The sequence below is a fragment of the Vulpes vulpes genome, chromosome 2, assembly GCF_048418805.1.
Source record: "Vulpes vulpes isolate BD-2025 chromosome 2, VulVul3, whole genome shotgun sequence".
Lineage (NCBI taxonomy): Eukaryota > Metazoa > Chordata > Mammalia > Carnivora > Canidae > Vulpes > Vulpes vulpes.
The window spans coordinates 155150175-155174539 of record NC_132781.1 but is presented as its reverse complement, the minus strand read 5'-3'; the positions used below and the strand labels follow the sequence as shown (position 1 = coordinate 155174539).

Here is a 24365-nt window from a genome sequence, read left to right as displayed (position 1 = left end):
CATGACCTGAGCCAAAGGCAGAGGCTTAACCCACTGAGCACCCAGGTGCCCGGAGAGAGCATCCCTTCCCACCCATTCATGTAACAGTTGAAAACCGAGGTCACAGGAGGATGGTGACTAGCCCAAGGCCACACAGTGGCAGGGCCAGAAATGGAATCCAAATAAAAAGGAAAAATCAGTATTACCGTTCCTTCTTTATGTAAGATTTTGCTATTTTCCCCTCCATGGGCTTTTTTTTGCATTAATTTTTCGTAAAAAACACTGCATGAAATATTATTAATCTTGCTTACTGGTTTTTTAGTGCCCCCTTAAATTTTGCGCTCGAAGTGAGTGCCTCACGTGCCTCACCCTGATTCTGGCCCTGCCCCTGACTCCCTGCCCAGTGCTCCTGGTGCTGCCTGGAGGGTAGGAGACATGAAGCTGGAGCTGCACTTACCTCTTCGATGCACAGAATTCCTACTCCAGTCTGGGGGTCGTACTGACCATCCGGTGCCTCTCTCTTCTGGAAGAACCACTGGAAGTGGGTTTCCTTCTTGGTGTTGGTCGCCTGAGGGAGATGGGGAATGAAGAGACTTCCTCAAACTTTCTCTTTTTTTAACTAAAAACTCAACTCACCACATTTTTCTCTTTCTTTCTTTCTTTCTTTCTTTCTTTCTTTCTTTCTTTCTTTCTTTCTTTCTTCTTTCTTTCTTCTTTTTTTTCTTTTTCTTTCTTTCTTTCTTTCTTTTTTTTTTTTACAAATCTGACTCTCCCCCACCCCCATACTCACTCTTAGCTAATTACCTCCCAGGTCTCAGCTATTCCTTCCTCATACCGTATCTCTTCTCTGGTTTCTGGATTTTCACTAATGATTTTCACTTTTGATCTCTTCCCTACTCCCATTTTTCCTTGCTTCTGCAACTTACAGATGCCGGTTAGATGTCACCTCCTCCAGGAAGCCTTCCGTGAAGCACCCCAGGGTGTCCCTATCATGATTAACCAATTTCTTGCACGTGTCTGGATCACAGCAGGAGGGCATGCTGTTTTCCAAGGATCCCGCCTCAGACCCCTGGGCTCCTAGAGGCCTAAGGAGACCTCACTTCTTCATCTTTGTGTCCTCAGTGCCATGCAGAGTATCTGCTGCATAGTATCTGCTTTGAGTTAGCTGAATGGATATGATTCTGGGAGAGCACTCCCCCTACCCTTCCTGCCCTTTCCCAGTCATCTAAAAAGGCTGCAGGGTGCAGAGAAGAGCCTCAGCTTTGGAGTCAGACGGACTGGGTGAAAACCGTGCTCTAGACTCTACTTCTTACCATGTGGTCTTGAGCTATTTCTCTACCTGTTTTCTGATCCATGCTTATCTCACAGATGATTGTGAGGCAGATGAGCACTGAGCACAGGGTCTGGCAAGGCCCTGTGTCCCTGATGTCCCTGATCAGACCCTGATGTCCCTAATAAACATCAGGGAATCCCTCTCAATATACAGATCCTCACATGCTCCCAGATGCCCAGGCCCTAGAGAACCCTTTCCTGGAACAGCCAGGAGATCTGGCTGAAGGCTGACCCAAACCACACTGATTGGTGGGCTTTTCCAGGGGGTGGTTTTGTTTTCCAGTTAAATGTGGTCTCCCTGGGGCTGCTGCTTCTGGACATCAGCCAAGCACAGGAATTTGGGAAAGTGGGCAAGGACGGCCACCGGGCTTGGGGACGAGCCACCCGCTCCCCGCACTGGGCCAGGGGGTAGGGCCGGAGGCAGGGGCCGGGATTTGCCTTGCACGTCAGCAGCACTTGGCAGTCGTCCGTGACCTTCCACTGCAAGGGCTCCTCGAAATGCGGACCTGGGAGCGCAAACAAACACGCCCACGGTCAGAGCTCCAGCTCCGCCAGGGCGCCACCTGGTGGCCAGACGAGGGGCAGAGAGTGACCGCAGGCCGGGTGGGCCCCAGCCCAGGCAGGGACTGGGGCGCGGAGTTCAAGGAGGCGTCACTCTCAGGGGTGGATCGGCTCTCAGGGGTGTCACTCTGGGTCTTGTTCTTGCACGAGGACCCACCTGGATTGCACCGCAGCGGCCCTCCCTCTGGGCTCTAGTAGCCCACTGACAGGCAGGTGCCCGGCAGGTGCCCGGCAGGTGCCCAGCACCGACCGCCGGCCTGGTGGCCACGTTGTCCGAACTGCACCCCAGCACTTCTTACCCTGTTTTCTCTTCCAGTCTCTTCTCTTAGCTTCTGCTTTCCTCAGAAGTTTGTCGAAATCTGTGAACACACAGGGAGGAGCTGGCATGAGCCAGGAGGAGCGCAGGACCTGAACGGGGCCTAGGGATGGACTAGGGATGGACGGGGCGCCCCAGAGCAGAGAGCGGGGACCTGGGGGTGGGTGGGGTGGGGGGTGGGGCGGGGCTGACCGTCATCCACCAGGGCCAGGGTGATCTGGTTTTTGGCTTTTCCGTCCTGCAGCTGAGCGGTATACGACCCTTTGTCATCCTCGGACAAGTTCTCTATGAGCACTTCCACCAGGCCCTTCTCTCGGTCAAAATTGATTTTGCGGTTCTGGGGAGAATAAACCCGGAGATTCTGTTTTGCTCTTTTCCTATCCCAGGAGATTTGTGTGGTGGGGCACTAATCAGGGCGGGCTTGGACGTGGGGAGGGGATGTGTGCAGAGTTAGGAGCCTTCCCAGATGCGAGGGGAGGCCCTGGGTAACTCTGAGGCTTCCACAGACTGGGGTCCACCACCCCTGGGGGCCCTGGAAATACCCATGGGATCCAGCAGGCACAGGAAAGAGTCTTGGGTGCTTGAATTAATTGCAATTCATAATAAGCCCCAACCCCTACTGTGCCACATTTTCTACAAATCCTCACAAAAGTATAAAGGATAATGTAAAAAATGCCTGCCTGTGTCCTTGCTACCCAGAATTAACATTCATTTCCATTTTGTCACGTTCTAACAGCTCTTAAAAGTCTTATTTTCCACATTTAGGACTGTATTCCCTCTGGGTTTATTTGTATATATGATATGGGGGACCCATCTAGTTTTAGTTTATTTTTCTGTCGGGACAAGCAATAGTCCCAATGCTGTGCACTAAAGAGTGCAGACTTTGTCACACGTCCTCTACCATGTGCCAAGGTCTTGATTAATCTTTATGCAGAACTTTCACAGCAATTTTCTCATTTGCTTCTTTTGATCCTGGGACAACCAGCCCCATTGTACAGATAGAGAAACTGAGGCACAGAGAGGTGATGAGAACTGCCCCGGGGCACACAGGAGGTGGGCATGAGTCTGACACCCAGCCCTGAGCGCTTTCTCCTCTGTCAGAACCAGCGCCCTTCTCTGTAACACGTATCTTCTGGTGGCCACGGTGCCATCTGGGGATGGAATTTGCAAATCACACGATGGATGTCACGACTGAATTTCTCCTAAGATTGAAACCTCCCATGTTTGTAAAAAGTTGATTATGGGCGGCTCGTGGTTGAATCTAATACAACCTACACACATGATTTTTTTTCCCCTCCAGAAAAGCAATGTAACAGCACGACTGTAATATGAAGAAGAAATAAAAGCCATATGTATTTCAATAGTAGATGCTCCAACATAACCTCACTCATGCTGCCCTGATTTATAATGAACTGGTTTGAATTTAAGAGAAGTTAAGTAAAGCAAGAGGATCAGGAGCTATTTGGTACGAGAAGGACAGGAAAGTGAACGAAAGAGCGTAGGTGAAGGGGCTCATAGAATAACCCTGTATTCGGTGTATATTAAAACTGTGCAGAAATCCTTTATATTACAGAGGTAGGGTCTAGGCTTGGATAATTATGAGCACGAATGTGAGTTTTTAATCTTAAGAACGAATGGTAGGACATTCACAAGTTGTGGGTGGCACGAGGATTCTTTATCTGGAGGGTCCCTTGCGCCAGTGGGCAGCTAGCCACGAGCCCCCCCCCAAAAGCCAGGTGTCCCACCCTCACCCCACCATTGGGTCAGCCAAGTATGTGGCTGTTTCTGCAATGTCCACCAGGGGGTGGGGCTGGGCTGTGGAGAACCACTGCCCAGAGAGGCCACATCCTCAGGGCAGGGGGCCTCCCCTAAGAAGTCTGAGCCCCCAGTTACCGGTGAGCTGAAGATCTCCTTCTCGTTGAAGATTAGATGCAGCTCCGCGGCCGGAGACAACTTTTCTACTTCCAGCCACAGCCGCACCTCTCCTTTTTCGAGGATGTCAACGTTCCAGCCCGAGATCAGCTTGATCACTGGGAGGATGGGAGGATGGGGACACGGAGGGGGTGGGTGGGGCCTCCTTCCCCCCTCCTCACTCCCAGGCCAGCCCCACCTCCAGCGCACCCTGGGCCTTGAGCGGGCAAAGTGCTTGAAGCTCAGAAGGCCACACCACCGGGATGGGGGCCTTGGGAGGGTTTCCATTTCAGCTACTCTAGATAGAAAAATTTTTTGAAGATCTTATTTATTTATTCATGAGAGACACAGAGACATAGGAACTGGCTCCCTGTGGGGAGCCTGATGTGGGACTCGATCCCAGGACCCCAGGATCACGACCTGAGCCGAAGGCAGACTCTCAACCAACTGAGCAACCCAGGCGCCCCCACTCTAGACAGAATTTTATCTCAGAGAAGCATTTGGTGTTTTGAGCATTTTGAGGCCATGCTTCTCAACCTGGCTGGCCACTGGATCCCTGAGGATTTTCAAAAAACACCAATGTCTGGGCTCCATCCCAGAGGTTATCTGATGTGTCTAGGGCAGGGCCTGGGCATTGGGACTTTGGAAAGTTTTCAGAGGGATTCCAACGTGAGCCCAAGTGCGTGACCCCTGCTCCAGGGACTGCAGGCTACTCCTCACCAATGACGGGAGGCAGGGGTTTAGAGGATCCCAAATCCAAACTACTAAAGAGCTGATAATAATAATCATAAGGAGATGAAACCAACCACACGGCCCTCCTCGGTACCCCCTTCCCACCCTGCTGGCCTCCCCTTTCTCATGGACCCTGACCCTCTAGCTCCTGGATGCTCCTATCCTCTGCCCACCCCCCTACCCACCAGGCTCTGGCTCTCAGCCCTATTCAGCTATGCTCTGGACACCCCAGGGGGCCCAGCTTACCTGGGTTTCTGATCTCGTGGCTCAACTTCTTCAGCTTGTCCAACTCTGGGATAGGAGGAACAAGGGGAAAAAGAGAATGAAAGAGAGAATGAATGCTTGGGCCGTGGGGTCCATCCCAAGGGACTCCCCCCGTCAACCTGGAGTCACTTGCTACATAGGTGGTGATGATGAGCACTGTGGGCCTTGGCCCCGGAGCACCGAGGGGGATGTGGGGGGCTGCTGCCAGCCACCCCAAGATCAAGTGCCACTTTCTCAGAGAAGTGCCCACCATGTGCCAGGCTCTGCATTACCTCACTAGTCTTCACATAGGGCTGTGGGGCGAACATTACTGTCCACCTCTGAGCACTCCGGGCTCACTGGTTCCTGAGCCCCAGGGTTAACCCACTCTAATATGTTGTCCCGTCTTGAGGGGGAAGGCCCCCCATCCTGAGCACTTTAGTCTACAAGCCTCAAGGGCAGCTCAGCAAAATTCTCTTCACTTTCTGCTTCTGTGTATTAGGTTTGTAGGTTTGTGTCTTCTGCTAAGTTGAGCTCTGGACTTACATGAGTGTCTGGTACACAGTAGGTGCTCAGTAAATGTGTGTTGATGGAAGAATTGGCAGGGGGTAGAGGCCATACTTCGCTTCCCTTGTAAGCCCCAGAGTCCATAGAATCATCTGATGGTATCTGCATAACGTTCCAGTTGGGGCAGCGAGGGATTATGCTCTCCCTTTACAGAAGAGCAAACTGAGGTCCAGAAAGGTGACATGCCTTGCTCAACCTCAAACAGCCAGAAAACTATGGAACCGGAACTGGAACCTGAGCCTGTCTGGCTTCTTAATCTTTTATTTTTATTTTTATTTATTTATTTATTTATTTATTTATTTATTTATTTATTTCTTAAAAATTTTATTATTATTATTTTTTGGCTTCTTATTCTTTACAAAATCAGAAAGTCTCCTGTACAATCATGAGGGGGCAATGGGCTGTCCCTCAGTTACGCTGGAGACTGCAGAGCATGAGTCTTGTCATTAAGCAGTCCCAGTTCTGCTTAAATCAAACATGAACGACCCTTGAGAGGCAGCATCTACTCTCTGGTTTGTCACAGTCCCCACTGCTCCCTATTGTCATCCTCATTCTTCAGACCAACTGCCATTTGCAATTTTTTTTTTTTTTTTTTTTTTTGCCATTTGCAATTTATCCTCTCACTGCACTGTTGCATTTCCAGGGCTGCAGAAGAAGGTGAAAGAGTGTTGGTACCTTTGCTTTTATCAAAAGTAGAAAAAGGAAAGAGAGACAGGAAGGATGTGAACTCCACCAAGCAGGGATTTTTGGCTGTTGCGCTCACCGATGTAACGCCCAGGGCCTAGGACAGTGTCTGGCACACGCTAGGTGCTCAATAAGTCCTGATTAATCGCCTGCATGACTGAATGGGTGGGTGAGGGCCTACTTCTTTGGAACTTGCTGCTGCATTAATTTTTGTTGCTTCTTGCCAGCCCCTGGGGATGTTTGTGTTTGGGACTCTCCATCAGGGCCTGTCTCTCTGAGGAGGTGGCAGTGGAGCGGAGGGCATTACCTTCCTCCGTCAGCGTGTGGCTGGCCGAGATGTCTTCATCAGCATCGGTGACCACCACGGAGTAGATGCCCAAATCTTCAAGGCCAGGCTCTTTCAGGATGACCTTGGACCTGGCAGACAGAGGGAGAACACAGACTCAGTGAGGTGCCTCGTGCATCGGAGGCCTGGGAGTTGGAGGCTCTGCACCCCAGCCGCACCCCTGGTCATGCTACGGAGCAGGAATGGTTGCCTCCTTACACCTCCCTGGGGCTCTCTGGCACAGGGTCTTCTACTGGCCGCACTGCTCTGTCTCTCCCCCCACAGCTCAAGTCATCGTCTGGACAGGGCCCAAGCCAGAGCTGCTGGGGGTGGGGGAGTGCGACATGGGGGACATTCGACATCTGGTCCCAACCCCTCGTTTTACAGATGAGGACGCTGAGCCCAGACCTCTTCCAAGAGCAGGTCACCGTTTGTAAGCACCCAGGCTAGAAACCAAGTGCTTAGCGTGGCCTTGGAAGCACAGGTGCAAAGGCACACGCCATTCCTTGCAGAAGAAGAATCGCTAACGAGTGTTGCCTGGTCTGCCCTTAAATGCACTGTCCCCTCATTTCTCCGTAAGGTGGCAGGCAGCATCCTTAGGTGAGGGACCAAGCAGCCGCTGTCAGGCCCATTATCCGTGAGTCCCGCCAGGCGGTCTCACCCATGAGCTTCCGGCGACACGCCCGACAACATCTGGGACCTGTGGACCGGGTCCGCCACCCCCGACTCCCCTCACTTACTTGTTAGCTTTCTCCTCGACCCTGACCCTCTGGGGGTCTGGGGGGCCCTTGTAGTCCTTGGACCACTGAAACTCCGCTGAGTCAGGGGCCTCGGGGGCTTCGAAAGCCAAGTAGATAAAGCCTTCTTCATCCACCCCAACCTCGATCTCTCGGGCATCTGAGGGCAGGATCCAAGGGAGGGCACAGGACATTTAGAAGTAATAAGCCAGGTCCTACCCCTCCCTGCTTAAACCTTCCATGGCTGTCCACGGTGCTTGAATAAAATAATAAACCCCAGTATCCTTGCGTGGCCTCCAAGGACTTGTGTGATCAGTCCCTTCTCAGCTCAGATGTCACACCTCCTCAGGGAGGCCATCCCTGACTGCTCTGGCTAAAGTTAGCCTCACTCCACCCTACCACCCTGTTCATTTCCTTTCTAGCACTTACTATCCTCTTATATGATCACCTTCATGTCATCGTTACCTGGTTTACGGTCCTTCCTGCCCCTCCCCCATGCTCGAGCAAGGGGCCTTGCTTTCTTGTCACTGCTCTGACTCTGGTGCAATGTGGGTGTCACCAAATATTCGTTGAATGAATGAATAAGTAGAAGAATGGAAAGAAGATGTGCTTTAGAGTTTGCAGAGCGGAGTGATTCCATCTCATACCAGCTGTGTGCTCAGATCATTTAACTTCTGAGCTGCAGCAAAAATCAGCTCTAAAGTGGGGGCAATGATCCCTCACCTGGGGGGCTTGTCACCAGGGCCAGGGCCGTGGGAGGACCTAGCACACCACCTGGTGTGTGTGGTAGGAGGGGACCTCAGCAGTTGTGACTGCAAGACAGACAAAGTGTAGCATCTGGAATGCAGTTGGGTATTATTTTAAATATCCACGAAGGGTTGTGTGAGTTTATGAATTTGGCATATGAAAGAATGGAAGACCCCATCACATAGAAATGTTCATATCTTGGGCTCCCACATAAATAAACGGGAGTGGGGGTGGGGGAGAAATAGGCAAGAAGGAAAGGCAGAGCTAGAAGATGGGGAGCGTGGCAGTGGGAGGGGGCCCGTCCTGATCCACCTGCTTCTCCCGACCCCCGTCTGACCTCCGCCTGTCCTCGATGGCACAGCCTGGCCTTGTGGTGCCGGCGCCTCTGCCTGCCCCTACCTGGCTTGTCCTCCAGGAGTATGGGGTCGGTGGGCAGGGACGGCTGTCCCGGACCTGCTGAATTCACCGCCTGGACCTGGAACACGTAACTCTTCCCCGGCTGCAAGTCAGAGATCTGGGGGTGGGGGTGGGGGGTAGAGGGGTGGGTAAGGGTGAGCACCTAGGACGGCAGACTGGCCCTTCCTACAGCCCCAGCCACGGGGGGCGGGGGGTGCAGGGAGCCACTCGCCTGTGGAACCCAGTTAGGGCACAGGCCGCCCTGGCGTGGGGAGCGGGCCTGGAGCGCCGTGCTCTGCCCAGGCCCAGTTTGTAGGGGTCCTCGGGCTGGAATCACCTCCCGCGCCTACGCACCCGCAACTCTGTGCGCCCAAGTGACCAGCTGCCTCGCTCCCTTCCTGCGGCCCATCTCTCCTCCGGCCATCACCCAGGGAGAGGCCTGGGCATCGTCTCCAACATCTTCTTCTCGAGCCCTGCACGTCCACCCACCCGGTTCACGTCTTATGTCCCTAACGTTTCTCGAACGTGGCTTCTCCTCCCGGCGTCCCAGCCACGGTCCCGATCGAGGCTTCATTTCTGCTCTCCTGGACTGGTCCAGCAGCGTCCGAGATGCTGTCCCTGACCCTGGGCCCCTCTTCCCGCTCCACCTTTCCTTCCGCCAGTTCTTCCGAGGTGCCAGTCTGATTGCGTTTCAACCTTCCCGCGGCCTTCGCGGGAAAGTTCAGGTTTCCAGGTTTAGTTCCTAAAGGCTTCCTCATCGGGCCTTAGCCTTCTGCATGCCCCCTTTACCCCATGACTCCCTCCGGGTGCCCACGGTCACCTCCTCCGTTCCCCTCTCACGGCTCCATGCCCTTGTCCTTGCTGGGCCCTCTGCCTGGAATGTTCTCTCTTTCTTAGTCTAGCCAACGCCTGTTCATTCTTGACTGCTCAGCTCCGGCAGACTGAGGATTCCAGGAAGGGTCTCTCGCCTTCCTCCTTGGAACTTCCAGGATCCCTTTGCCCCCCCCCCCCCCCCCATGGTACAGTGCACAGCATGCTAATTGCCTGTTGCCCAAAGACCAGGGCCTATTTAGCTTTTTATGTCTAGGACCTGGTTCCAGACGTGGCACTAAGTTGGTGTCAAGAGGTGTTTAGTAAATGACTGAGTGACTGCCAGCCAACGATCCGCAAGGCAGAAGTGGTGCCAAGGGGCCGAGGCCTGCCTAGTCCTTGCCTGCGCCAACCTCTGTGGGGAGGCAGAGGGACTGCGCATCCCGTGCGGCTCTCGGGCCAGCTGTCCAGCGCTGGCCGACTCTCCTGCGGGGAGCCTGGCCCCATGGGGCAGAAACTACGGAGTTCCAGAGCATTCCACCGGCCAAGGTGCTTCTGTGTGAGCTGGCCTTACTGTTATTTTTTCAAAATGAAAGTTTTCATTCTTTTGATGATCAGAAAATACACCCTTGGGAAAATATGAAGGCAATAGAGAAGACTATAAAATGAAAAGGGTTAACGCTCCCCTGGCAGCTGCACCCACAGAGGTGACCAGAAATAACAATTTTGTAAAAATCTGTTTAGACTTCGAACTGCACATAAATCATGTAGAAACGTGACACGCACCATGTTTGTTAGTATCTTATTCTTTCCACATTGTTTTGGGGGTCTCCAACTTGCCTTCTTTTCTCTTGGTTGCTAACTGATGGGATGCTAACAGGTGGTCTCGAAAACTGCACCCCCCCACCCCCTAGTGTGTAGTTTTTGCTGCACAAAGTGAGCTGGAGAAGCAAAATGAGTTGGAGAAGATATTCCCCTGTCCCTAGAGCTCCGGGAAACAAAATCTAATCTACATCGCAGAACTGTCCTCACCAGTGTTCCTCCAAACACAGGTGGCCCGTGAGACATGCAGGCTGCCGAGATGGGCGCTGGGAGTGTGGGAGCGGCCTCAGGCACCCCGAGGCCCGGGATTCCGACCGACTGTCTATGGTAGTGGTTTGTGTCTGCTAAGAACACTTCAATCGACCCTTTGTTTTCGGGCATGGGCAATTTCTGTGAGTTGGTGGAGTTAAAACGACCACCACAGGTGAATAAAATCAATGATTCTGCTAGATTTCTTACTTATCCCAAGAGTTTAGCCTTTGTTTCTCATTTAAATTAAGAAAGACATATCTGTGTATATTTTTATTAATGTATGCGCTCTCTCTGTGTATGCACTATGTTATCTAACATAAATATCCTACTTTATATTCTGCTTTTGCTTCTTAGCCACATATGATGGATGTATTTTCATGTCAATACATACACGTCGGTCTACGTCATTGTCTATACCATTGCCATTCCTTAAACACCCATAGTCTTTACACTACCTGGCACAGGTTTCTGTTTGAAGGACACACTGATTTATTTAAGCAAACCTCCTATTGATGGACATTTGAATTTTTTCCAACTTTTGCCTTTATAAACAATGCTGCAGTGAGCACCGTTGCCCTTAGGCCTTTGCACACTTGCTTCATTATTTCCCTACAATCCAATCCCAGAAGCTGAATTCCTGGCTCAAGGGATATGCATACCCCAATGCGGACATAACTGGCTGATTATAAATGAGGGTTGAGGGAGGAGTTTGCCCAGCTTGGAGCAGGTTAAGACAACCGGCCAGCCAGCCCGACTTTCAATTTCCTGTGTGACCCTGGATATGCCACTTCCCCTCTCTGGTCCTCTGCTGACATTAAGTGAGGGCAGTGATCTCTGAGGGTCCTTCCAGCTCTGATGTTCTGTAGTCCTGTACTGTTCAGTGGACGGGAAGGCTCAGGGTGGGTCAGGCATGGAGAAGCAGGGACTCACCCTCAGGTGGGTGTTAGAGATGAGGTCTGGGGTGACTGGCTTCCATTGTTCAGAGCCTTCCTCTTGGACACTGATGCGGTAGCCCGTGACCGGCCCGGCTCCAGTGTACAGTGGGGGCTCCCACTTGAGCATCAGGGAGGTGGCCCGTACCTCAAACGCCTGCACGTCATACGGGGGGCCTGTGGGAGGAGGGTAGAGGAGTAGTTGGCCAGCCAGCATTGGGCAGCAAGGCAGTCATCAACCTTGTCAAGCTGTCAGTTACAACGGGGCCTGGAAGCGCCTGCCCTGGGCACAGTGAGGACCTGGCAGGCCTTGGCGTCATGACAAAGCTTGCTCTTGGCCTGGGCCTGAAATAGGGTTAACTCTTCAAAATGTGCTCAGCACCACTTTTTCTGGAAGTATCTGTAATCTTCCCCTTTCCTAACCCAGGCAGCAATAACGCTTCTCATATCTTTGGTGTTTTTGTGATTAGTTGAGGGGCCAAGGTGTGACCTCCAGAATCAGATCACTGGAGTTCATGCCCTAGCTTGACCCTTTCAGGCCATGGGGACTCTGGGCAAGTTATTTAGCTCCTGTGTTCCTGTCTCCTCATCTGTAAAATAGAGCGAATGATAGTTCTTATAATCTAGTGCTGTTATGAGAATTAATGGCATAATTTATGAACTCTGTTGGTACATGGTAAATACCCAATAAATATCAGTTGTTTATAATTATTGTCTAAAGTATCACACATGCTAGTTATCTACAATTTGCTTGAAAAAACCAGCACTGAGTTGAACGGAATGATGGAAGATTGTGATCCTTCCTTCCTAGATAGGAGATGGGGGCTCACTTGGGGAAATCTATTGGGGTTGTGGGAGTGGCATGTGGGATGTCGGTCACCCTAGCAGTGTGCCCTTGGGGTTTGACATTGGTCTGTGGCCAGAGTCAGAGCTCAGATGGTGTGTTGAGTTAGGGGATAATTTTTGCTGAAGTTACAGGGCCAGATGATGGCCAAGGTCAGGGGTCCTCTAAGGCAGGGTTAAGACTGTATCAGAGATTACAGGGTCTCTTGGTGGAAAGGGCCAGTGGTCTGGGGTCTGGGACCAACAGAGCAAGCTTGGATGCATAGAAAGTTCAGTGATGCTCCTTTCACTGGTTGGACTGGTGGGGAGAGACGGGGAGCAAGAGCAGGTACTGGACTTCGGCATCTTCAGACCTCTCACCTGGTTGGGGCATCGTCCACTCTTTGCACTCAAACAGGCTGCTGGGCGCTGATAGTTCACCAACACCTGCCCAGTTTGCTGCCCGGGCACGGAACTCATAGAAGTGGCCTTCACGAAGGTTACTGACCTTGAGGAGCAGAGACAGATGGTAACAAATGTGAAAGGTTGTGATCCCCCCTCTCCCCCCGCAGAGCTGGGGCCGAAGGGGAAAGCGGTACAGTGACGGGAGAACTCAGAGCAGGAAGTCCATGGGGACTTAAATGAGCTCGATCAAGTGAATCTGTACTTGAAAATTAGCCAGATTATTGAGTCCAGGGAATCTGAGGCCTCTCTTGACTTCTGAACCTCCAATAGTGACCTCTGGTCTCCACCTGCATAGTCCAGGACACCAAGCCGGCGGCCCCATTCCAGGCTTACCTTGCAGACCCGGGTGGGGATGGGCTGCTGGTTGACTGGGTGCCAGTCCAGCTCCTCTGAGTCATGTTGGTCCAGGAAGTAGCCCAGGATCTTGCCACCTCCACGACGCTTGGGGGGCTTCCACCCAATGACCATATCATTTTTCCCACAGTTCAGAAGTGCGAAATCATATGGGGCGGATGGTATGGCTGTGGGGAGGGAGGAGGTGAGGATTGCTGCTTCCTAGAGGTGGCTGGATTGGGCAGTGGGGCCTGAGAGAGCCCACAAGCCTCCTGCAGTGGATGCCCACCCTGCTCTGGGGGTACTAACTTAGCCAGCAGCATTTGCTGGTAACCCAAACTCTGCTACTTGGAGGGCACCTGGGCCTCAGAGCTAGTCAGACATTGCCCTATGGCCTCAGACCATTGTCATTTCTTCCCCAAAGGAAAGGGTGTGTGTGTGTGTGTGTGTGTGTGAGGATCAACTCTAGAACCCCTTAGAGGATTTATACTCCCTTGGCCTCTGGGATTGGACCCTCCAAGTTGTGGTCTCTCTCTGGCCAGCCCTGCTGTCTGCCCAGCCCAGGGCTGCCCCCAAGAGATGTGCAGGCTGCACCTGCCCTTTGGACTTACCCAGAGCCTGCTTGACCCTGATGGGTTCGGTGATGGCTGAGCTCTCACCTACCCCAGCCTCGCTGACTGATTTGACACAAAACTCGTACTCCTTCCCTGTCCTTAGCCCGGGAACTGTAAACCTGGAAGGGAAATGTGCAAGCTTTCAGGGAGGGCCAAACAGCTTGCAGGCATCCCTGAACTTTCTAGAACAGCCCACCAGCAGTAGGATTTGACATTTGGGGTCCGTTCTTACCCAAAAGATATTGCCCCTGCCGCTGCCCCCAAAGCAATACCTGCATTTGGAGGTATCCCTCCTTCACCTGGAGGGTGAAGTTATTAAGATTTGAAAGATTGAAGGAAGTTGGTCAAAGGGTACTAACTTTCATTTATAAGGTAAATCAGTGCTCGGGTTGTAACACACATCATGGTGAGCACAGTTAATACCATTGTGTGATATACAGGAAAGGTGTTATGAGAATAGATCCTAAAAGTCCTCATCACAAGGAGAAATCATTTCTTTCTTTTCTTTTTAGCGTATCTATATGAGATGATGGATGTTTAACTAAACCTCTGGTGGTCATTATTTCATAATATGTGTAAATCAGACCATCATGCTGTCCGCCTTGACCTCACACAGTCATGTATGTCAATTCTTTCTCAGTAAAACTGGGGGGAAAAGATTTTAAAGGGTCTGGCTCATTTAGAGCCCACCATTAAAATACAAATATGCTGGGAAAGCTAACCATTGAGGGCCCAGGTAGCCAGCCCCTGAGCTGTGCTACCTGGCGCATCTCTAGAACTTTGGGCCTCATCCTTGAAACACAACAGTGGCTCTTATCATGAGTGCTGTGATTCTAAAGCTGGAAGTCCATTTAAAGACCCTCACGGAGGGGCGCCTGGGTGGCTCAGTCAGTTGAGCACCCACCTTCAGCTCAAGTCATGATCCCAGGACCTGGGATGGAGCCCCACATCACAGCTCCCTGCTCAGCCAGACATCTGCTTCTCCCTCTGCGCCTCCTCCCCATTTGTGTTCTCTCTCTCTCTCTCAAATAAATAAATAAATAAATAAATAAATAAATAAAATATTTAAAAAAAGACTCTCAAAGATAATTGTCATCCAGACACACTCTGGTGTAAAGAAAAATGTCCTCACCCTGTCCCTTCTTGATAAAACCCTTGATGGCAGACATAGCAACTCGTTCCCCGCTCAGGGACACGCTAACAGGGAAGCACACCTCAATAAGAGGGATGAATCACCAGGGGGATGAAGCTCAGGGAATTCCTGATCAGGTGAGGCTGGGACGGCTCCCTGGACCAGCCCCTGTTGACAACAGATGATGACGATGACAGCTGTGACGGCAGCCATGCACACACGCCTGGCACTGGCTTTCCCTGTCATCTATGCAAACTCGAGCCCTTGTCACAACACCTTCTGGGGAGGTACGGTGGCTTACCCGTTTTGGAGATGGGGATGAAATTGAATGTTGGGCTGTGGGAGGGGCCCTTGTGGATCACACTGTCCAGTTTCTCCCTTTTATAGGTGGGAGGGGGCTCCCCAAGAAGGAAAGAGGCGAGCCAAGAGCATACGGCCAGTTAGGAACTCGACCTGGACCGCTGCCCAGGTGTCCTGAATCCCAGAGAAGAGCCTGCCCTTTTGCTTGTCACCCATTCAGACACTCAGAGGGTGCTTGAGCATCTCCAGTGAGAGCCACGTTCTGCGGGGTCGGAGATACGGTGAGGAACAGGACCCCCACAGCCCAACTGGGCTCCCTCTACACCATCACACAGGCAGCACCCGTGGGCCGTGGTGGTTGAGCGGTTGAAGCTGGAGCCTCTTTCCAGCCATGACACACGTAACCAGTGGCATACACACATGTGCCGAGTTCTCTACAAACCAGAGGAGCGTGCCACCCCCCCCCGCCATGTATGATATGTGTCCCAGATGTGCCACTCCTTTCATGTGACTGTCCCACAACTCCTGGCTCCCCTCAGGGAAGCACATTGAATGCAAGTTGGGGGAGAGATGTCATTCTAGGGATGACCTGGTCAAATCTGCCAGAATTTGTAAAAAAAAATCTGATGATTCTCCAATTTGGGAACTTAAGTAATAACAAGTTATGAATGACCCCTCATAGCTGACCATGAGGCACCAGAGACTTGTGGGGTACACGGTCCTATCCTTTCTGGGTAAGATGATTGAAGGCCTCATGTCCAAGGGGAGTCCAGCTGGCGGTGCTCAGGGCCCAGCCAGCCGTCTGATGGAAATGGAAGGGATGGGGTATCACCACCCAAGCCCCTGACGCCACAGAGCCCCCAGGTGACAGAAGCCATGAGCCCAAGAGCCTCAAGGTTTACCATTCCTGCAAGGACCAGGGCCTTGTAAGTGAAGAGGGAGCCTCAGCAGGGAGGAGAGTCTGGTCCTACCCCCTCCAGCTGACAGAGGATCCCAGGCTCCGGGAGGGCAAGTGTCAGTGCAGGGCCACCAGGCGGGTGAGGGGTGCGTGGCTGCATCCTCTGCCCTCTCTCTGTCTCTAAGCTCCTGGACCGACAAGACCCAGTCTGCCACCTCTGCAGACAGCAGGCCCTCAGCCAGTGTTTGTGGAATAAAAGGCCGTTCGGGTCAAGTCCCAGTTTTCCGCTACCAGCTAAGGGAGTTTGGGTAAGTTACCTAAGTGCTCTATGCCTTAGTGTCACCATCTGTACAGTGATAACAACAAAAATACTAGTCCTAGGGAGGCCTGGGTGGCTCAGTGGTTGAACTTCTGCCTTCGGCTCAGGTCGTGATCCTGAGTCTAGGGTTCAAGTCCCCCATCGGGCTCCCTGCAGGGGCCTGCTTCTCCTTCTGCCTGTGTCTCTGCCTCTCTCTGTGTGTCTTTTATGAATAAATGAATAAAATCTTAAAAAAAAATACTAGTCCTAAACTCAAAGGATGGCAGTTAGACTAAGTGACCCAATATAGAAGAGCTCAGGACAGCGCCACATTGTCAAATGGCAGGTGCCAGGATCCTTAGGGCTCATCCTTGCAGGAGGTGGAATTAGGGGGGAGCAGACTCACTTGTGGCCCTGGATGGGCTTGTTGTTAACCGTTTGCCACTCGGATGATCCTGCCTGACGGGAGTAGATGTAATAACCCTGGAGCTCTGGGGCGTCTTTCACAGGTTCCCAGGTCAGGGACACAGACGTCTGTGTGTCCCGGAACGCTTGAACTTGAGCTGGAGGACGGAGAGTAGCTAAAAAACAGAAATGTGGGCTGTGTGAGGAGGCTGAGTGACCCGGCCTAACAGACTGGGGAGGGAGGGGAGGTGGGGAGAGGCTGCGTGGAGCCCCCACTGAGATCCAGGGGGATGGGGGGGTGGGGGTGGCAGACATGCCCTGGGGCATCAGGAGTCCCCTTCCTCCCCCCTCTCCCCTCCTCTCTGCTTCCTTACCAAAGCCTCTGTCATTAATCCTTAGTCTCCGTCCCTTCCGCCGCCATGCTCTCTCTTTTGCTTTTTTTGTGTTTTCTCATTTATGTATAATTTTACTTTTCTAACACAAGTAAGTGTTTTTTCTTTTGTCCTCCCTTCCCTTCCCTCCCATCCTCTCCTCTCTTTTTCTCTCCTTTCCTTTACTGAACTGTACTGGAACTTTGCCCTAAACTTCCTTGTGGTCTGATCACACACTGCTCACTGGCCAGACCCCGAATCACGTCTAAGTGTTAACTGGGCCAGAATGAGAGGAAAACATCACTTATTCACCAACCCATTCATATTTGCTATGAGTATATATATATAATATGCACACACATAATACATATGTATGCATATGCATACGTATATCTGTATGTGTGTACATATATATTTCCTAAATTACTGGACCAGAGCAAATCTAGGACTCCGCTATCTCCCCCACACGGGCCTTGTAGCACACCGGACTCCTCTGGAATAGGTAGTGCTGCAGCTGGGCTCTGTAAAGGGCCAGTCAGTCATGACAGCTGCAGGGAACCTTCTGATCTGCTTTTATCAAAACTCGAAGAACCCCAGAATCCAGAGGCCTCAGAAGAGGGAGGGGCCGCAGGAGGTGGGGACCAGGGTGGCACTGCACGGGGCAGACTTGGAGGGGCAGAAGTGGGAGCGATAGCCAGGCCGTTGGAACAACACGTTTGGCAGCTGAGGACACCGAGGTTCGCAGCTAGGAAAGGACTTGCCCAGGCGCACGCTGCGCTGTGGCTGAGACGTGTCCTGCCCGGTGAGCCAGAGCTTGGGGTGGGACAGCTTAAGAACCGAGGGACCACCTGCTCACACTGGGCCCCTGTGTTGGATCCTGCAATCTGTGAATTATTGATCTGGAAAAAAAATTCCCATACTCTCACAAACTCCCCACCCAGAGAGATGGGATTCCTGATGCTCTGAAGCTTGACAGGCCTGAGATCATGTTGCTTTTCAGCTTCATGATGGGTAGAAGGGGTCAGGGACAGGGAAAGGAGCATGGCTCTGTCCCTGCAGCGACAGGGCCCGGTGGCTGCTGACAGCCTGGCCTGGGCTGCCCCCATCTCCTGCATCACATGGGTACCTGGCTTCCCCCTCAAGGCGATGGGCTCGCTGGGCTCCGAGGGATCGCTCATGCCATACTGGTTTATTGCTCGCACTTTGAAGACATAGGACTTCCCTTTTTCCAGATCCAAAAGGGCGAATCTTGGGGATTTCACAGGAGTTTCTGAGTTGATGGCCTCCCAGGTGCCACTTCCTATGACTGACTGTGACAAAGGAGAGAAATACACACCGGTTAAGCAGTTGCCTGGGCCGTGGCTCTGGGCCGGGGCACTTCCACACATGCTCTCATTAACTTAGGCCCAGTCCCAGGCGGCCTCTGGACACTGAGCTCTGGACCCACCAGCCTCCTCCACATCTCCTCAGCATCCCACATTCAACATATCCGGAACTCCACTCTGCATCTGTCCCCAAACCCATCCACATTTGGTTGAGGGGACCCATCCTTCCCGTGGCTCAGGCCAAAAGCCTTGAAGCCATCCTGGACTCCTGCCCTCTGTCCCTCACACCCCAAATATGCTCCTTCAACAAATCCAGTCGTCTCCACCTTCAGAATTTATCCAGGATCCAACCATGGCTTGCCGCCCTAATGCTCCTGCTATAGCCTTGACCCAAGCCGCCATCATCTCTTACCTGAACTACATCACTCTTTTCTCCAGATGATGGTCAGAAGGATCCCTTCACAACACAAGTCAGATCACATCCCTGGCTTCCCACAACCACATCTCCCTCAGAGCAAAAATCTTCTCCGTTGCCTGACCCCTGCTACCTGTCTGGCCACATCCACTTCCACCTTTGCCCTGTGTCTCCCTGCTGTTCCCAATGACACCAGGCCCAAAACCTGCCTCTGGACCTTTGCACTTGCTGGTCCCTTTGCCTAGGATGTTCATCCCTCTAGAAACCTCTGGTGGGCTTCTCATTCAAAACTCACCTTCTCAGGGAGGACTCTTCGGTCCCCCATCTAAAATGCCAATCATCCCGTCCCCTAACACTTCAAACCCCTTCCTTGATTTTAGTCTTTCTCCTTAGGGCCTACCACTAATTAATTTGTTAAGTATTTTCCTGATTTATCTTCTTAAAAGTGGTCTCTGCACCCTGACTCAGAGCTCAGCTCCATGAGGCAGGGGTTTGTTTGTTTTCTCCATTGTCATGTCCCCAGGGCCAGGAACAGCACTGGCACATAGGGGGTGCTCAGTCTATGTTTGTGGGACCAATAAGTGGGAAAATGAATGAATTCTCACGATAACCCTGCAAGGTGGGTGTTAATTTCTCCACCAGTGAGAAAACTTGTGTTCAGGGAGTTTTGGTCACTTGGCTGAAGATCATGCATCTCATGATTGGCATATTTGGTATTTAAGCTCAGGTGTGGGTGCCCCCAAATCTGCTCACTGTCTACGGCATAAGGGACCCAAAAGGCAGCCACCAATTCTGCATCTCTGGGCAGATAGAGGGTGAAGAGCTGAGGGTGATGCTGAGGGGGAGTGAGGCACCCAGAGGCCACTTCTGCTGGGTCTGGATTATGACAGTTCAGACCTGGAAGCCCTGTGAGAACTCACTGAACCCCGCCCTCCCCGTGCTTTCCCCTCCCAAGGCCCACCCATCTGCCAGGAGTCCAGAACTCAGCGAGGCCCCCAAAAAATCGCAATAAAAACCAGTGAACATTGCTGAGCACCTACTGTTTGCCAGGTTCTAAGTCCTTATGTGCTTCAATTAATTAGATCCTCATATTGACTCTATGAGGTGAGTACGGTTATTATCTCTGTTTTACAGAAGAAGGCACTGAGGCACAGAGAGACTAAATAACTTGCTCAAGGCCACACAGCTAGTAACTGAGACAAGATTTGAACCGAGGCGGTGTGACTCCAACATTTTAAGCATGACATGCTACAGCCTCATGGAACAAATCCTTAACTATCTACAGCTTTCCTATGTGGGAAAAATAGGGCCACCCAAGAATGGGCATAGAGAGGCCCGTTTGAACAACTGGAGGCAGAGACTCCTCCCTGGAACTTTCGCTAACCCTGTATGTCCACCTACTATGTGCCAGGCCCTGTGCTGGGTGCAGCGAGTAATGAGACGGTAAACCTGGCCTCTTCCTTTACGGGGGTCGGAGTCAAGAACGTGTCACCCAGAGGAGTTTACAGGTTCAGGGCTGCTGGCCTGGCTGTGTGCTGCGTCTTATATTCAGCCTCCATTTGATGCCAGAGGAAACTGAGGCTCAGGGAGCTCAGGAAACTGGCTCACACAGCAGAAGTCAGGATTTGAGTTGATCTTAACACCACGCTGTTTTTCAGTGTGCCAGCTGCCTCCCCTCTGCTGTGAAATCCGCTCTGTGTGAGCTGCCCGCACCCCCAGACACCTGCCCCCCCTCCGTCGGGGAACTGCCTCCAGGGCTACCCGCCACCCCCATCCCCCAGGTTGCTCATGACCCTGGCTCGTGGGTACCCTCCCAACGTGGCCCTGGCCAAGAAGAGGTGCTGGGCCCAATGCGTGATCCCATGCCAGCCAGACTCGGGGGCGGGGAGGTACCCAGGAAATGGTGGATCGTATTGTTGTCACTCTTGCCTGTGTCTTAATTCCCGTGTATTTCCATGAACAGCCCCAGGAGCTGCTGCCAGTCACTGGCCTCACAGGGCTGAGGTCACCTCGAAAGGTCTGCCCCTGTGGAAGGCTATTCTCAGCCCTTCCAGGCACGGGTTCTCTTCTAGTCTCTGAAGGCCTCCCCCGGGGACCCTGCCCCTGTGCTCCCCACACCTCCTGTGTGACAGCATGTCTGCTTTTCAGCCTAATCTGAGGCTGGGGCCCTTGGTATCTCGGTACCTTCTCCAGGGAGTATGTCAGGGGGGCTTTGCCCCGAGGCCTTGGCTCCTCCCAGCTCAGAACCACGTAGGCATCGCGGATCTCACTGGCGTGGACGTTGGTGGGGGGCGAGGGGATGGTCACAAAGTCTGGAATCAGAGTCATCGAGGAGCAGAGATGAGTGGGCCCTCAGAGACCCCTCATTTCATAGAAGAAGAAATGGGCCCAGAGAGGGACATCAATTTGCTCTAGGTCACCCAGCAAGGCCAGGCAGAGCCAGAGCCAGAAGCTAGGTGTCCCGATGTCCTCCCCAGGACTTCCCCCAACATGCTACCTCCTCCACGAGGAGCACAGCAAGATGGGAGGCCTGGCCTCCTCCAAATGGACCTCACCCACCCTTCCCTCCCCACACCCTGGACACGGACACTTTCTGCCTCTTTGCCCGTGTGTGTCCCAGAGTTTCCAGAACCATAAAAGAGGCTGGAATGTTGAGGCAAAGTGTCAGGAGGTTCACACGTACCTTCAAACTCATCTGTGCTGACCGTGATCTTGTTTCCCAGATCAAAGGGGATCTCTAGGGTGGAGAATGGAGCGTGTTGGGGGAGAAGTAGGGGGTGCAGGCTGGGTCAGGAGGGGTCAGGGCAGGACCTGCCCACTCTGGGGGCTGATCCCTCACCCTGCTCCCAGTCCTGGCCTTTGGGCCCCTCCTGTGTGACCTCGGACACGCTCTCTGAGCCTCCGTATTCGCAGGGGTCCAAAGGGGAACATGGCTGTTCTAGACTCTGAGAGACGCTGTCTTCTTGGGACAAATGGGAACAGGGGATAAGTGATGTCTGTGTCCGGGGTCGGATACCTAAGGCAAGGTAGAGCTGGGAGGCCAACCCAAGTCAGGCTGGTCCCTCAAGGCCGAAAGGGTGATGCCCCCACCCCCACCCCACCCTCCATGCCCCCCAGGCTCGGGGCTCCTGAGGCAGGGCTGCTTTCCTCCTTTAGATTGAGGGCATCTGAAGAAGGTGCTGTGGTCCTCCCTCAGATTAGCATCTCCTGTGGACAGATCTGTGTTCCTTCCATCAGGCTAGTACCTTCCCCCTCAGGCTAAGGGTTCCTAAGGACAGCACTGTGCTTCCTTCAACAGCCTAGGGGTTCCCAAGACTGTGTCTCCCCCATCAGACTACCAGTTCCCGAGGGCTGTGCTGTGTCTCCCCCACCCCCCCTCTGAATAAGGTCCCCCCCCTTTGGAATGGGGACCGTGCCACCTGTGTTCTGCACTGATGCTCTAGGATGTCCCTCGGGGCCTCTGTACCCACCTATCTTTCTCTGGGCTTCCTCGTGGTCGCCCATGACAACCAGTTCAGAAGCTTTGGAGGGGAGGCTGCTGCCTGCTGTGCTGACGGCTCGGACCCGGAACCGGTAGCTCTGGCCTTCGATGAGGCCTTGGATAGGGCACCGACAGGTCCCGCTGGGGGCCTTGTGGCAGGGCACCCACTGCCCAGACTCGCCCTGGCACCTGCGGGAGAGAGGCCCCGGCTTCAGCCCCTGCCCCTGACTCCCATATGGGGGTCTGAGCCCCTCCCAAGGCTGTTCCTCCACCCCAGGCTGCCAAGCAGAGTCCTGTTCTCCATTCAGGCGCCTGGCCCCAGCCTCCAGCCTCCAGGAGGCCTTTTCACCTTGCTGGTGATGCTAATCAAAATAGCTAGCGCCTTCCTGCAGCTTCTCCGTGGGCCTGGAGCCGCACTGCACCCTCGCCCCCTCGCAGCCGCCCAGATCACTTGATGCCAGCAGCCCTCAGTGTTAGGTCTCATTAGCTTCACTCTACAAATGGGGGATCCAGTCTGGGCTCCGGGAGTGAGATGAGCTGTGAGTGCCATGGCTCGTGAATGTCACCCAAGGGCCGTCCACTCCCTAAGTTGGCGTGCGTTCCAGACTGACCCCCAGAGCTTGGGCTCTCTGCCATCTGGGTGCCACCGTCCTCAGGCGGTACGCCAGCACACGCTGCCAGCTGGACGGGCCAGGGGCACATGGGGCCTAATCCTGGCTCTACCACTGATGAGCAAGGTGACTTTGGGCGAAGTCATCACCCCATGTACCTCAGTTCCCCCATCTGTAGAATGGGGGCACTAAAGAGTCCCCTACCGCCTTGGATGGGAGCTGCCAGGATTCGGTGAGATTAGGCACGCAGCTCCAGTACCTAGTCTGTGAGCCCCATCAGTGGCAGGATTAGGTGTCACCTCACGCTAGGGCCTCAGGGCTGGCAGCTCGTGGAGGAGGTGGGGTGTCCTGGGCCCTCCCCTTCCTAGCGTGCTCCTTCCCTCTGGGTCAGTGCTGTCCGTCCCTGTCACTCAGGGTGAAAAGTAGGCAACATATCCACCCGTGCTCGGCTGATGTTTGGCCCTCCCGGGGCCTGGAAGGCCGACTCCAGCGGTGGAATTCCAGGGATCGCTGTGACATATTTGGAGGAATGGATACCTTTCTCTTGCCCCTAAGTTCTATAACCTGGCCTACCTCCTGTTCCGAGGCTAGGCAAGGGGCTCCCTCTTTCTTGTGCTCCCCCACTCTTGTTCTCACAACCAGGCAATAGTGTCCCCCGGAAACTCTACCACTCAAGAGGCTGACTCACAGCTCGATGGAGTAGCCGGTGATGGGGTTGCCCCGCGTGTCGCTGGGCGGGGTCCAGGTCAGGATGAGGCAGTCTCTGTTCACATTCAGGCATCGGACATTCAGAGGAGAGCCTGGGGCCCCTGGCTTCTCAGCTGCTGCATCTGAAACCCGTGGTGGGGGGTGTTGGGGAGGGAGAAGGGGAAGGTTCTTCCAGTTGGTGTCTATTTGGCAACTGGCCCCTCCCACTCCTTCTTAACAACCACTTTGAGAGAACCTTCCAGGGCTCAGTTGTGATCTTGAAGACCGGGACCTGAACAACAGCCTCTTCCTTTTAACAACAGCTTCTGGGGGGGCTGTGGGAGTACCAGTTATTAACTCCACGCCCCTGAATAATCTCTGAGCCCTGTACCATCCCTTCCTTTAGTGGATGGGGAAAACTGAGTTGCCCAAGGTCCCCAGCTAGCGAAGTGGCAAAGCTAGGATTTGAACCCAGATCAGTTCAAAGACCAAAAGGCAGGGCAGCCCCGGTGGCGCAGCGGTTTAGCATCGCCTTCAGCCGGGGGTGTGATCCTGGAGACCCGGGCTCAAGTCCCACATCGGGCTCCCTGCATGGAGCCTGCTTCTCCCTCTGCCTGTGTCTCTGCCTCTCTCTCTCTCTCTCTCTCTCTCTCTCTCTGTGTGTCTCTCATGAATAAATAAATAAAATCTTTAAAAAAACCTCCAAAAAACCCAAAGACCAAAAGGCAGAACTCACCAGGGACTAGAATCATCCCAGCCCATGCTCAGCCCTCCCTCCACAGCTCCCACTAAGTCTGAGACTCAAGCTGTGTTCTATTGGAGGGTCATAGGATGCCACAGGGATTCTTAGAGACTCTCACTC

General features: G+C 53.2%; 1 protein-coding gene across 1 annotated transcript in view; it reads right to left on the bottom strand.

The window, feature by feature from the left end:
* MYOM3 (myomesin 3) overlaps positions 1 to 24365 on the bottom strand; it is a 48109-nt gene that overhangs the window by 7447 nt on the left and 16297 nt on the right. The window contains exons 11-29 of the mRNA XM_026012411.2: positions 23505 to 23646; positions 22195 to 22394; positions 21408 to 21461; positions 20909 to 21036; positions 18111 to 18294; positions 16615 to 16789; positions 13578 to 13699; positions 12967 to 13154; positions 12550 to 12676; positions 11345 to 11523; positions 8534 to 8648; positions 7391 to 7547; positions 6633 to 6742; positions 5078 to 5122; positions 4082 to 4218; positions 2381 to 2525; positions 2172 to 2231; positions 1750 to 1817; positions 437 to 547 (exon numbers count right to left, since the gene is read on the bottom strand). Coding sequence (XP_025868196.2) covers positions 437 to 547; positions 1750 to 1817; positions 2172 to 2231; positions 2381 to 2525; positions 4082 to 4218; positions 5078 to 5122; positions 6633 to 6742; positions 7391 to 7547; positions 8534 to 8648; positions 11345 to 11523; positions 12550 to 12676; positions 12967 to 13154; positions 13578 to 13699; positions 16615 to 16789; positions 18111 to 18294; positions 20909 to 21036; positions 21408 to 21461; positions 22195 to 22394; positions 23505 to 23646 — 2447 coding nt within the window. The remainder of the gene's footprint in view (positions 1 to 436; positions 548 to 1749; positions 1818 to 2171; positions 2232 to 2380; positions 2526 to 4081; positions 4219 to 5077; positions 5123 to 6632; positions 6743 to 7390; positions 7548 to 8533; positions 8649 to 11344; positions 11524 to 12549; positions 12677 to 12966; positions 13155 to 13577; positions 13700 to 16614; positions 16790 to 18110; positions 18295 to 20908; positions 21037 to 21407; positions 21462 to 22194; positions 22395 to 23504; positions 23647 to 24365) is intronic.